Raw genomic sequence first — 14,117 nt, forward strand, 5'->3', positions numbered from 1 at the left:
TTTTTTAAACCTAAATATATTTAATAATTTAAACTAAAAAGGAAAATATAATTAAATATTCTCTGATTTATCAGCTGATTGTAGCTGCTTTCAGTATTTTAGATTTATAAATTAGAATGTTTATCTATGTTATAGAATCGATTTATCTACTTTTGTGTGTTAACGAATATCTTGATTCAAACATTTATTTACTGCCGAAGTAAATTTCTGAACAAAAAAACCAAACACGAAATTAACAGTGAATAATACTACAGCTTTGACCATAATTTCCATAAGAAGAAACCAATTCAGATTCATCAATAAAGGGGCTGATATAAATACAGGAGGAAAATATACGTAGAATGCGTAAATTGCTGCTAGATACAAATCTCCCGTTTCGTTGTTACATTGAATACAATACCACAAACCCCAATGAAGTACAATAATTTCTTCCATGCGAAATTGTTTTTTTCGTACGTAAATGGAGGTTAAAGATAGTCTCTGGCTCAGGTGTCGTAGTATCACGTATATTTTATAATATAACGCCCCGATAGAGAATAATATAAAGAATATTTGAGTCGATTCAAATATCATAATTAGTATTATATTCACGTCACAGAAGGCAATTTTCACAATTGATTTTTCAGTAAACGCGAAGTATACGGAGATCTGAAAAAAATATTACGGCAGTGATTGTGGTAAAGAATGCCAAACAAGAAATTATCGGAAATAAATTTTCGATTTCCTTCATTTCAGTGACTTCACTTTCATATGCACACTTTTCGCTTGGTAAGTACAGTTTTCTGTGTTTTAAATAGCTGAATTAGACGAGGTAGAATAATAAAAATAATGTTATGACAAATGAAACAGTGTTTCTGCTTCGGAAAGACGAATGACCAACTACTACACAAGACATTTTCTTCGACGATGGTGACAGAAAACAGTAACAAATTGAACCATGAAAACTTTTCTATAACATTGACAAACTTTAAACAGTTCGGTGATGTAACTTTCAGTGTCAACTGGACCATCATTTATTTACAGTAACTGAATACCAAACATTTTAACAGCTTGATGAATTAATAAATGAAGTTAAGTGTTTCTTGATGAGGAGTTACAGTCATGTGCGATTGAATATCGTGGGATACTTATTAAACATTAAGCAATTTTTAATGTATTACTACGACGCACGGTTTTCACGAAATTTAGTTAAAGATTATTCTATATTTCTGAACGTGTTACTTGTAATAGATTGAAGTAATCGGGATGAGTCTTGATGTTAATATAAAAAGTACAGATATATAGTTCTGTACCTGTACATATAATTTCCTTAAAATAACCTGAATACAAAATCAATAAGTCTTAATGGAATAACTGAACACGGCGTTGACAATTTAATCTCAGAAAGAAAAATTACATTAATAAGCACTTTAAATTAAAATTTCGTGTTCTCTAAATCTAATGAATTCTTTACCTCGTTTACGTACAAACACATTTTGCGAAAATTTTACAGCGATACAGTAAGAAATAATCATATTCGAATTAACTTTACATTATATTCTCGTTTACATTTGACATTTTTCCAGGGAAACTTTTGACTTCAAAAATATAAATCAACCGAAAAATAAATATTACTCATAAGGTTTCTGTCACAGGTTAGAATTTTGTCTTCAAATTTCCTGGCATCTGTTCCTTCGTCGCTCACAAAGTAACTCAGTTCAGGTGAAAACTCGAAATATGGTTGGACATTTCCAGCGGGGTAAAAGAAAGCAAATAAACAAATTTTCCAATATTTTTCTAGATACAACTTCGTTAGCAGATTTGCTACTCCGTCTTTATCGCAAACGGTGTCAAACGAAAACTGCTTGTTGTCCAAAGAGTTAATATACCCGTTTACGCACATTCGAAAACACTCGCCCAGCTTCACCGGAAATCGAAGAGCCGTGACGTAACAATCTTCACTCACAACTATCTCGCTGCTAAAACATATGTAATTTTCCATCTTACTGTTTGCGACCATAAAAGGAACTCCACGATTTATGTACGAGAACAAGCTAAAATAATTTATTCTGCTTCTGGTTTTTGTTTCTCGACTAAAGTAACTACGATACAAGGAAGAATAACCATACTTAAAAGCATGCCAGATATGACTCTTTTCTACTTCGCTTAACAAGTTCATTTTAAAAACACAAGATCGCAATTCGTCTTCATTCATGGCAAGAAATCTGACTTTTCTAATAAATGGCTTCATGACATTTCTTATTACGTTTCTTTTCGATTCTTCATTCATCGAAAGGAAGCAGCAGGCACCCAATTTTCTTTTAACTTCGTCTATGCTCCACTGATACACAGCTTCGAGTAAACGCAATTCACTGACAGATTCATATATCGCTCGAGATAGCAGTCTATCAATTGTTGCAATTTTACAGCATATGAAGTCGACTGTTGTAAGTAGTCTTTCTCCGAATTGGTCGATAGCTAGCCAGCAATAATAAGTTATGGTTAGATCATCGATCTCACATGCAAAATCGTGGATTGAACAGACGGTATGCAGATTTATTTGGCGAATGATAAATGATCTGCATTTCTTTCTTAAATCGTTTAACTCGTATCTTAAACTCAATTTATACAGATCGAATGCGTGTGTAAAAGAGGTCAATCCGGGATCGTCCGTCTGTAAATAACTGTTTAAAAAATATAAATTATAATTTATGAGAATGTATTGAAATTAAATGAAAGATAAGTATCGTGAAAAACTTACGTAACGAATTGTCTAATGGTGTGGATTAGATAAGGCATAAGCAGTACTTTCGAATTTTCAACATATGAAATATGATGTTCTAATTGCCTGTTCAGGACTTTATTTAACTGAGCTTCTGATATAATAATTTCTTCGTTTTTTACGTTTCGGATACGTATCTCACTCGAAGAAATCCTAAAACAACAAAAAGGTAATTATTATTACTTTGAAACAAACATCTCTGTTCTACCGTATAGTAGTTGTAATATTTTCGACAATTGTGTATGAACAATAAATGCATGACTAATAGCTATTTTTAAAATATTAACGTTTTTGTATTAGCTTATCATCTTGGGTTTTGATGGTTTCGCGATAATCAAGTTTTATTTCCTAAAAGCAATCTTACCAGGAAACGATGCATTTTTGAAAAGAAAAGACATGTCTATTCTATGAATAGGGAAGTATTTCGGGTTATGCCCTTCAGTAGACTGAAAAGTAAAGTAGCCCGAAACACATTCCTATTAATAGAATAAAGATTTTTTTAAATATGCAGGGATACTTTGTGTGATAAATCAGAAATTATACTTGATTATTAATAGATAATATATCAAAGATTCAATCCCAGAATAGAATTTTCAAAATAAAAAAAAACAAAGTTGTTTGTACAGTTTTCGTTATACAAAATGTAAATAATCCAAAATTCGTGTGGAATTGTTTGGTAATTCTCTACGAACAATAATTGATTTTTTTGTAACCTATCGTATTTTGAATATGTGTATAGGTCATTGTATACTGTACTGTTATAACTAATAATGCTAGTCCCAAATTGCGATTTCCTTAAGTTTTCCATTATTCTGTTTTCCAAGTTTATAGCTAGAAAGTAAAAAATCATTACGCTAACATAATATTAATCAATCAACATCCATTGTAAAAAGTCATTAAACAAGTTCGTTAAGAGGTAGAAGCTGAAGATTTTTTCTCGACCCGAAAACAACTTACGAAATTCTAATTTTACAAAAAATAAACAATTATATGTTATTTTCAGTAACAGATGATAAAATCTTTAGGTCTTCTTTTCATTAACACTTATTTCGTATGTTCTAAATAAACGGACATTGATGCCCCTTAATTAAGTAAAAATTAAATTTTGTCTTCGCGTGCATCGACATTCACACAAAATATAATTACAAGTTTACATTACATACTAAAGAAAATAGGCCCGCCTAGCATGTATCATTGCTTGTGGCTATTCCATGCCGGGTGGCATCATGTGGTTCTTCGTTTCTTACAGGACAAAGGAGTGTATAACGTAACACTGTCGTACCTATATATTCATTCTGAACATGATTTCTCCCGCTTTGTAGATTGATAAATAATAGACCGGTCGAATAAGTGAATTTCTCTGTAATGTTATTTGGTACTTTCATGTGAAACTTGTAATCATTAAACAAATAACGTTTATAAAGTTCTGCTATAACACGTTTTAGATCTATTGTTTTAAATAAAACATTTTTATTGTGTGTATAATGTCTATTTAATATGCTTCTTTAAAACAGAATTAAAAGAAAACACTTAACGATCTTAATGTAAATAATTACCAACAAAATATCTTGTAAAATTATTGGCATAAAATTAATCTTAATCAAATCTTTGTACAAAATGTAATTAATTGGTTCATTCGTTCATCTGCCTTAAACAAATAAATAGCACTTTTACATTTTAGAACTCGACGTCCCACCTGTTAGTTGATAGAACTGAGGATTCCGCGATTTACATGTCCAGAAACACTAAACTACCGGAATTAAATCTTGTAAAAAAATCAGTATTAATCATTTGTATGTTAAAATTGATATAAACGCAGCTTATTAGCTCAAACTTTAAAGACCGAAAATAATTTCATCAAGAGAAGAGAAATTTTAAGTTACTTAAACCCTTTGAACCCTAAAAGTGGAAGAGTCTACTTCTCGAGTTCGAACATTGTAAACAGACAGTAATTTACACAAGGAAATAAGCTTTTTGTAAAGTTCTGCTTAGTCATTGTCTCTAGTAAGACAATTGAAACCATTGTTGATTAAATACTTTTAGTTTAAATATTCTAGAAAATTTATATATGAAAATTTAATAAGAGTATGTTCATTTGACACGAACATATGTGATGAAGTAAGTAGCAATAACAGACAGAAAATTAACTTATGTCATTTATCACGTTATTTTTTAAGCTGTCGATAACAGTACAGCATCGCTTTCTCTCTTAATTTTTTTTAATAAAAGAGACACATACGATAGTCAATTGCAAAACAGGTAAAATGATTTTGCGCTGACACATCTAGAAACGCTATAAACAGAAAACAACACAAGTACTTACCGACTCTGTACCTCTCGATTTGCCATTTCTTCGGCTCGTTTCCGCATTTAACTCTCGAGTTGACGTCGACGAACAGAGGCAACACTCGCTTAGAACTAGAAATGAATCATCACGGTAATTGGCTGCAGATGCCACATGACTTTGACGTCACCGGTTTTACGCAGGAGCATAATTATTTAATTGCATTATTTGTATATTCTGTATATCTGACATTAAAACTGGCTTTACACGTTTATTTATTATCATCTCACATATACGTATCTAAGAAATTAGCATATAACTAAGTGAACCATTACCTGCTTACGAGTAATTGCATGACGATGAATTCACTTTACAATCAAAAGCTTTTCTAATTTACATTGTTGCCAGTGGTGTGGTCAGTGGTGTGATTTGGGTGTATTAGTTTCATGTTGACATAGTTGTTGTTTCGAGTCCCGTTGAAGTAAATGTGGTTATATTTTTACAATGTAATTTTTTTTATTTTGTAATATTATTAGGTAGAAAAACTGAATATCGTAGGAAATGAATAAATAGCAACGTTGGGAATTATATTATTTCTTTCAAATTTCGAAATTTTACAATAATTATATTAATTAAGAAAATCTTTGCTACAGCGTTTCATGTAAGAATTTACACTGTATTTGTAAGCAGACTTTTGTAAACAATAATCGCAGTTAGATTATTTCTCTCCCGTATGAATTCGAAGATGCCTTTCTACATTGATCTTTTGTGTAAATCTCCGTTTGCAGTGGTGCAGGTAAAAGATTTCTCTCCGGAATAATTGCGAAAAATTCGGTTTTACCGCATAACTGGCTACAAAACGATTTTTGCTGTGTGAATCCTCCTATGAATTTCAAAGTGAATTTAAACAGAATTTTTTGTCACAATTTCCACAGAAAAACTTTCTCTTTTTCGGACTTTGATACAGAAAATCTACGAAATACAATATACAGTACTAAACTTCAAGGTTAACGTATAAAGTAATCCGTTTATATTAATTACAAAAAAATGCAGAAAAAGTTACTTCAGCATAGCTTGGAAGTAATTACTTTACAATATCAAATCCATTTTTTTTCAGTTGTAAATACAGTATTTACTTTCTTCTTCAAAACTTGTCATTTTTAAGGGAATTCTTCAAGAGAAATGTTGGCTGCCTCCAAGATACATCTTAAAGAAACAAATGTAGAAATTAGACATTGAGAAGAAATAATTAACTGTAGCATTAACTTACAATTTGATAATATTTTAAAAACTTTAAACTTGTTAACACGAAGAAATTTTAAATGTACAAACGATATTTGCCACTAATTAAGACCAGTGTTGAAAAATCTGAAAAATAAATGAGATGCAGTTATTAATACATCTTTTACTGATTGAAAACTAAGTGATGTTACCCTCAGAGTATTTTAAATTAGTTAACACGAATGGCATATTTTTTGTTTACTACAAAACTAATCTTACGATACAGCCAAAACATTAATGAGAACGTTTCAGTTATGTGTGAAGACGAGGTATGAAAAGTAAGGAAACTTTTGTTTACCTCCTACTTTATATTTAGTAACTATTCACTAAATTTAATAAATTTCTTTATATATTCACTACATTAGCAAAAAAAATAAAAAATTATATCTTACGTAATTTCGATGATAAACGAATATTTACTTTGAAACATTCAACGTAAAACGGTTCTAGGAAATACGAAATTAAAATAGTTAATTACTGCAAACTTAGCACCAAATATTACTGATTCTTAACTAATAAAATTGCTTACAACTATATTTTTTAGTGTTTTAATGATATATTTTAATATAATTTTACGTAAAAATTCCTTCTCACCAGGTACTGGTTCAATATATATAAAAATAGATTCACAATAAACCTTTGAGTGATTAGCAAAATATTTATTTGAAAAACAAACGTTTTCGACCGTATTTTTCGGCCTTCTTCAGGTTAAACGTTCCGAGATTCGAAAAGCCGTTTTGTTTATAGATTTAAAAGTTTTGGAATATATTTAACCGATTATGCGCATGAGTATCAAGCGTTGCATAAACAAAAATATTTTTAAACAGTCTTATTTTACACGCACATGAAACGTTTGTTTTTCAAATAAATATTTTACTGGTCACTCAAAAGTTTATTCTGAATCTATTTTTATACATGTTACCGCTAAAGCTCGAAATCCGTTAATGTGCACATTACCTAGCTAATCTGCAGATTAACTAGGGTAATCCGTTAAAGCTGCGAAAATTATTCTATTTCTCAAATTACCTAGGTAATGTTCAGATTATCTAGGTAATCTGCAAATTACCTACTAGGCACTCGGTAAAGTGAAAATAAGATTTTTGCTGGAACAACAGCAACGTTTCTGTACGCTTAAATTAACATAATGTTATTTATTTAATTTTCAATATCTAAAGAATCAAGTTAATACAATCAACAAATTAGTTGATTGAATCAATCATCAATCAATTAAAAAAACTTTAATACAAAAATCAAACGGTTTAAAATATTACTACAATTAGGGAAATGAATTTGCAAAACATATGATAAAATTGTACTTACTTATTAGTGCAATCTAAAGATTGGTGACACTTTGAATTACGTAGCAATTGGTTTTTGCGACAAGCACGCCTATTTGTGGTACATTTAGATTTGCAGTCACATTTTCTGAAACCCTGCCCAGTACCAAGGGATTGTTTTATTGCTGTTTGACGTAAAGATATTTCTACAGCAGGGACATCCATCTTCTTTCGTTAAAAATCTCTCTTTGCAAACACTGAATTCAGATTTTGCATACAATTGTTTTAAAATACCTGTTTTAGTATCAAGTTTATAAAAGCCATCCTCTGTTTTACTAAGAACCACAGCTAAAATTGAACGTGCATCAGTTTTTGCTCTGTCTTCTTCGGGTACTTTAATTCTCACAGCGAAACCTTCATCGACGTTTGGGTGCTTTGCATTAGAAACTGCTAACATTTTCTTTGCTTGCTTTTCTAAACATTTCTTGGCTTCATCACGCTGTATTTTCTGATCCATATTCTTTTTACAGATGATGCACAATACATTCTTACCATACCCTTCCTCTTTAGGATCTACTTCACCACAAACTGCGTGAACAAACATATTACACGATTTACACTTGTGAGCACTTGATGCTGCTTTTGAGCAAACAATACAGACTATGTCTTGTATAGTGCTCTTTACAGGCTCCGTACGAAACTGTGATGGCGATTCTGCTGAAGTTGAGAGTAACTCAGTGATGACTTCTTCAACTTGCAGAGGCGATTCCTTGGAGGTGCAGGGTAACTGAATATTCTTCGTGACTGCATCATCAATCAACGGTATAGAAGGCAGTTTAAGATTACTATCGGTAAATTCTTGTATTTCTATAGGTGATTCTGTAGAAGCGGGGGATAACGGAATGTCCTCTTGAGTAAGATTTGACTGTGATCTCATAATCACAGTCTCTTGTGAATCTTCTAATTTTTCAAGGTCTTCTTCAGTTTTTATCGAATGTCAAACAATTCTCCGGCATGGACAAACTTTTTCAAACCTTTCTCGCGCATCTGACAACGGCTCAATGAGTTTTTCACAGCCTCGTACAGTCAACACATCACACCTTTGAATTATTTGATAATCTCGAGATGATTCTTTCTTCTTGGAAACTTTTATTTGCTTTACATCTTCAATTATGGAATCATACTTTGGTTTGTTATTAAAACACTACGTATTATATTTTAAATCTTCGCTAAAGAGGTTTGCGAAGAATCTTTTCTTGATTTTACTCACCAATTCGGTGCTTGCTTGCATTCTAGGATTTAAATTTATCTACGTAAAAAGAAGGAGTGGGGAAAGGAAGTGAAAGAAACAAACTTTTGAACTTTAACGATACGGAAGCCGTTAATGTGCAGATTACCTAGATACTCTGCAAATTACCTAGGTAATTTGAGAAATTGAACAATTTTCGCAGCTTTAACGGATCACCCTAGTTAATCTGCAGATTAGCTAGGTAATGTACACATTAATGGATTTCGAGCATTAGCGGTAACATATATATTGAACTAGTACCTGGTGAGAAGGAACCTATACATAAGGTATTTGAAGCTATGCCGGCTAAATTATATAAGAAGGCGGTTCTAGCCCTTGTTAGGGCCACGGCTAAGCTGAGATTCCTTACAATGTGTAAGAATAGAGGTGTGTTTCCTATGTCCATTCAACGAATACGTCTACCTGTTGGATGTGAATTATTGTTACCCAAGCTTAAAATATTATGTTTACGGAAGGCAATACGCACAACACGCAAGACGGTGTTTTCTAAACTCAATTGCGTAATTAATTTTTCCTTCTGTGTGAATGTTTAATGATTCGCGCGTAATGCAAGTCGGCACTTATGGCCGGGGTCGAAGCATAAGTAGATAGGGCAGTGGTGCATCTGTTATGTTCAATGTCATATTTGTGTTCGCGTATACGTTTATCTAGAGAGCGTATCGAGAAGCCAATATATACAAGGTCCCTTTGAAATCTATGCTCCCTTAGTGGGACAGAATATACCCCTGGAATAGATCTCTTGTCTATGTCGTCTTTGCAGTTGCGCATAATATCATAAATAATAAATAGTACTAAGCCTCCTATATGCAATCCTCTTGTTTGTACATGCAGCAATTTCTCTGTAAATCGAATCAAGAGGGTTGCATATAGGAGGCGTAGTACTATTTATGACATTATGCAAAACTGCAAAGACGACATAGACAAGAGATCTATTCCAGTGGTATATTCTGTCCCACTAAGGGAGCATAGATTTCAAAGGGACCTTGTATATATTGGCTTCTCGATACGCTCTCTAGATAAACGTATACGCGAACACAAATATGACATTGAACATAACAGATGCACCACTGCCCTATCTACTTATGCTTCGATCCCGGGCATAAGTGCCGACTTGCATAATGCGCAATTCATTAAACTTTCACACAGAAAGAAACACATACGAACGCTAGAAACTCTGGAAATATATAAAGCGGGGTTACGCAATAACTGCATCAACTATAAGGATGCGAGTAATATTTCTACAACTTGGAGATTTGTCGTTGAAGGAGAAGGCCCCCACAACTGTAGTTAAGGTGTTTTCCAACATTTCACGTCCGTGTAAAATAAGATTGTTTAAATATACTGTATTTTTGTTTATGCAATGCTTGATACGCATGCGCATTATGAGTTAAATATGTTCCAAAACTTTTAAATCTGTAGGCACAAAACGGCTTTTTGAATCTCGAAACGTTTAACCTGAAGAAGGCCGAAGAATACGGTCGAAAACGTTTTTCAAATAAATATTTTGGTGGTCACTCCAAGGTTTATTGTGAATCTATTTTTAATATAATTTTAATCTTTATAATTAATGTCAGATTTCCAGGATCTTTGAAATTCAAATATCCTCAAACAGTACGTATCTATATATATAATCGAGACGGGTTGATAATAATAATAATAAGTGCAGAGACCAAACGGTTAGGAGTTGACAGTTGAAATTTGGTACACAGTTAGGGTAAGAAGTAATTTTTCGAAATACACCTCCGGGGTGAGAGAGACAAAATTAAGGATTCGACAATGGAAGTGTTAAGTAACAATGGCAGTGTTAACAATGGATGTGTCAACAATGGAAGTGTTACGTAACAATGGGATCGTTAAGAGAAGGCAACGTGCAAGACGCAGATGCAGTTTTTTGCGACAAATCGAACATATTTTTAGACCGATCTAAAAATTCTCTAATTAGTCCAGAAACAGGGGGACCCAATTTTTGCATTCTGTGAAAACCGGTAAAGATGACTATAACGTAATAATCATAATATTCGCTATCGTTACTTTTTGCCCGAGCAACGCCGGACCTACCTGCTAGTTTACTAATAATTTAGTAGGAACAATTACTGATTTAAATTTTATATGTTTGCATTTTTTATAAATTCAATTAAATAAAAGAGAGGTTGATACCATGTTATCAGTGATGTAGAGTTCTCAATGATTAATTATGTCTGTTAATATTGATTATTCACACGACGGTCGTAGCGAATTTTCTTACTCTTGTAAATATTGTATTGGACCGACAGATAACTCGATATCAATGCATTCACTATTGACTCCTTTAAAGCATTTTCTTTGTACATATTCTTAACTAATAAACTGTAAAGGTTGCCATCGATTAAACTTACGAAGAACAGAATATTCACCATCCAGAAAATGATCTCTAAGAAATGCGTGTACATTCGAATTAACACTGAAAATGTCAAGTATATCTTCTGTTTCTTGTTATTCAATATACAGGAACACGAATTAATCATGTACTGTACAATCCGAACGGCGCGATAGATTTCATTAACGCATCTAACAAATAACCTATACAAACTGTGTTATAGATAGAGAGTGATTCATATACTATTGAAGATTTTTCAATTTCTGTTCATAATGAATACAGTCGACCCCCTATAACGTGGGTTCCTATAAGGGAGATTCCTATAACGTAGCGAAAAAATTGCGACAGTATTCGTATAAGGACGCTAAAAGGGACTCGTAAAACGTCGTCGCCGACTCCTGTCGCGACAGAATTGGCCGAATCTAACCCAATAGGGAACGAGCAGCCGAACTACTTTCCGCCGTCTAGCGCCACGCTACGAAGAGTTTAGGCGAGTAAGTTAAGTTTACTATCGTTTGTACAGTATGTAAATTAGGTACCGTAAGTCTAATACGCACTGTAATTTTATACATTTCTTGTGAAAGAAACATTTCTTATTCAATGGCCATAAAAATTATTTCTATTAATGATGTCTCCAAAGTTCAACGAATTTTTCGCAGAAAAATAAATTATCAGAAAAAGCGCCCGTCATTCGATGCGCTGCTCCGCGACGAAAACAAGGTTAAGCAATGGCGACGTCGAACGGTGCACACTCGGTAAGTAATCTTACAATTTTTTGTTTATAGCATAGTTTATACGGATTATTCCCAAAAAATTATACGTGTTTTGGAAATGTTGAGTCGAATTAGTCTAGAATCGATTAATTTAATGGAAGAAAACCTTTCAAACATCCATAGTCCGTAAACTGAACACGTGCCGGGCTGAGATTGGCTCATGTATTTAAGGATTCCTACAACGTGAAATTCGAATAACGTGGAACGTATCTACGCGTTATAGGGGGTCTACTGTATGTCAATTAATAGGTTAATTTCGTATTTTGTTTAAGTACAGTAACTTTCTTCGTTTACTATTCGCTGTATATTCTAAATGTGATTTTACTACTAATAAACGTATTAAAACTGTACCCACCAACGTGATAGAAAGATTATAAACTTTAAAAGTTACTGCAATACGTCGATATTGCATCACAGATGATGTTATATAATGCCCCTTAATGCCTACAGAACGAAAAGTGTTAAAAATTGAAAAGAAATTTTGAAAATGTTTCTATTCTTTTTTTAATTATTAATTAAATTTTTATCAAAATTTTTATCAAACAGAAAATTTTTTACAATTAATCGAAATAAAGTTTGATATACAAAAATAATTTTAAGTTTTTAAATTTTTAGACTTTGTGTCTCGAATTTATATGGGCGAAGCAATATACGGATCCTTATTAAAAGTACAAGTTGACGAGGAAGTATAAATTATCACTTTTTTCTTCAATGATCTCATCTCTAATCAACTTTTTTTCAAATAACTCTCCCTCAGATTGCTCTGGAGTTTCAAAAGTGTCGACTGATTGTAAAGGCAAACTTATCTTGTGTTTTCGCCATTCTTCATCAGCAAAAACTGCAGACAGACGACAAGTCGAATTTTTCCCAACGAATATTGGGTTAATTAACTCTGCTCTTCCTTGGAGTTTGCAGTAAGTTTCTACATGGAAAACACCGCTTTCTACCGAATTTATGTAGCCATAGATATGCACTGGAATGAAAGACATGTAACTCTTAAAAGTCATGAGAAGATTGAGATCAGTGACGAAACAATCTTCTTTCACAAATATCTCAGTGCTGAAAAATGGAAATGGTTTCTTGCTGTCTGCGGATACGCGAGAAGATTCTTTTTTATGTTTATACTCAAATAGAGATGTGTAATTTAAAGATTTGCTCCTGCATCTGTCGTTTGAGTTTTTGCTCAAATAACTCGGGAAATCTGAAAAATTTTTCGTTTCTTTCAGTCGAGGATGGATTTTTTTTCTTTCTTAGTAAACAAATTGAGTTTGAATATTTTATTAATTAATTCCTGTTTGCCCATGGCTAAGAATCTGATTTTTTCAAGAAACGGTTTTAATTCTTCCCGATACTTTTGTTTCTTGGCGTTTTCGTCCATTTGAACAAATGACGTTCCCATCTCTCGTTTGCACTTCTCTTCTATCCAGTTGTAGACGGCCAGAAATATATCTACTTCGCTCATACGTGTGTATAATGGACGAGACACTATCCTGTGTATTGTCGTAGTTCCACAGGATTTGAAGTCTTCTCCCTCGAATATCTCTGGGCAATGAGTATCGAATATTTTCCAGCAACGATGTTGTAAAAATGTGTGATTCATTCTGCAGGCAAAATCGTAAATTGCGCACACATCTTCCTTACATAACCGAACTTTAATGTAGTCTTCGCATTTCCTGCATAAAACGTCAATTGAATATTTTTTGTTCAAGTCATACAACTGGAAACTGTCGTTCAAAGATTTTAACTGAGGATTATTTGTACGCAAATAACTGCGAGATAAATACAAAATTTACTTATGAAATCGCAAATATTTTTACTTTTATATTTTAAGATACAATATATTAAGATTATCTCACTTAACAACCAGAGCAACGACTTCCTTCGGGTATGGCAACTTCAGCATCCTCGAACCTTCTCGCCGTTCTATTATTGATTCCAGCTGCTCGTTGCGAATTTTATCGAAATTCGATGAAGAAATCGATATTTTATCCTCGTCGGATGATACGAGTTCGATTCTCTCCGAATCCATAATGTAAACAGCTGGAAGTAAATAATAGATTAATAACAATTGATAAG

General features: G+C 32.7%; 2 protein-coding genes and 1 long non-coding RNA gene across 4 annotated transcripts; all 3 read right to left on the reverse strand.

The window, feature by feature from the left end:
• Positions 1–104: 104 nt before the first annotated feature.
• On the reverse strand, positions 105–2,909 carry LOC111638050. The gene is made up of 2 exons (XM_023383682.1): positions 2,741–2,909; positions 105–2,663 (listed from the first exon to the last, which is right to left on the reverse strand). The coding sequence occupies exons 1-2, from the start codon at positions 2,776–2,778 to the stop codon at positions 1,580–1,582; spliced, it is 1,122 nt and encodes a 373-aa protein (XP_023239450.1). The 5' UTR covers positions 2,779–2,909; the 3' UTR covers positions 105–1,579.
• A 2,688-nt stretch (positions 2,910–5,597) lies between these two features.
• On the reverse strand, positions 5,598–7,046 carry LOC111638056. Of its 2 annotated transcripts, XR_002758787.1 has the most exons (5): positions 6,921–7,046; positions 6,719–6,772; positions 6,316–6,413; positions 6,109–6,251; positions 5,598–6,039 (listed from the first exon to the last, which is right to left on the reverse strand). It is a non-coding gene; the product is annotated as an uncharacterized LOC111638056 (long non-coding RNA). The 2 variants fall into 2 exon arrangements; XR_002758786.1 differs by having other exon boundaries at positions 5,598–6,251.
• Positions 7,047–12,535: 5,489 nt separating this feature from the next.
• Positions 12,536–14,117, reverse strand: LOC111638052 (BTB/POZ domain-containing protein 6-like). The gene is made up of 2 exons (XM_023383685.1): positions 13,898–14,117; positions 12,536–13,810 (listed from the first exon to the last, which is right to left on the reverse strand). The coding sequence occupies exons 1-2, from the start codon at positions 14,068–14,070 to the stop codon at positions 13,264–13,266; spliced, it is 720 nt and encodes a 239-aa protein (XP_023239453.1). The 5' UTR covers positions 14,071–14,117; the 3' UTR covers positions 12,536–13,263.

The sequence above is a fragment of the Centruroides sculpturatus genome, unplaced genomic scaffold (genome assembly GCF_000671375.1).
Source record: "Centruroides sculpturatus isolate CEXI.00-Female unplaced genomic scaffold, Cexi_2.0 scaffold1077, whole genome shotgun sequence".
In the NCBI taxonomy this organism is placed as follows: domain Eukaryota; kingdom Metazoa; phylum Arthropoda; class Arachnida; order Scorpiones; family Buthidae; genus Centruroides; species Centruroides sculpturatus.

What these genes read in the sequence shown, in the direction of transcription:
- LOC111638052 (XM_023383685.1), bottom strand. Translation starts at nt 14,070, where the DNA reads ATGGATTCGGAGAGAATCGAACTCGTATCATCCGACGAGGATAAAATA. An exon ending in GTCGTTGCTCTGGTTGTTAA is followed by an intron (nt 13,811 to 13,897) that starts GTGAGATAATCT and finishes TTTATCTCGCAG; the next exon opens with TTATTTGCGTACAAATAATC.
- LOC111638050 (XM_023383682.1), bottom strand. Translation starts at nt 2,778, where the DNA reads ATGCCTTATCTAATCCACACCATTAGACAATTCGTTAC. An exon ending in ACCATTAGACAATTCGTTAC is followed by an intron (nt 2,664 to 2,740) that starts GTAAGTTTTTCA and finishes TTTTTTAAACAG; the next exon opens with TTATTTACAGACGGACGATC.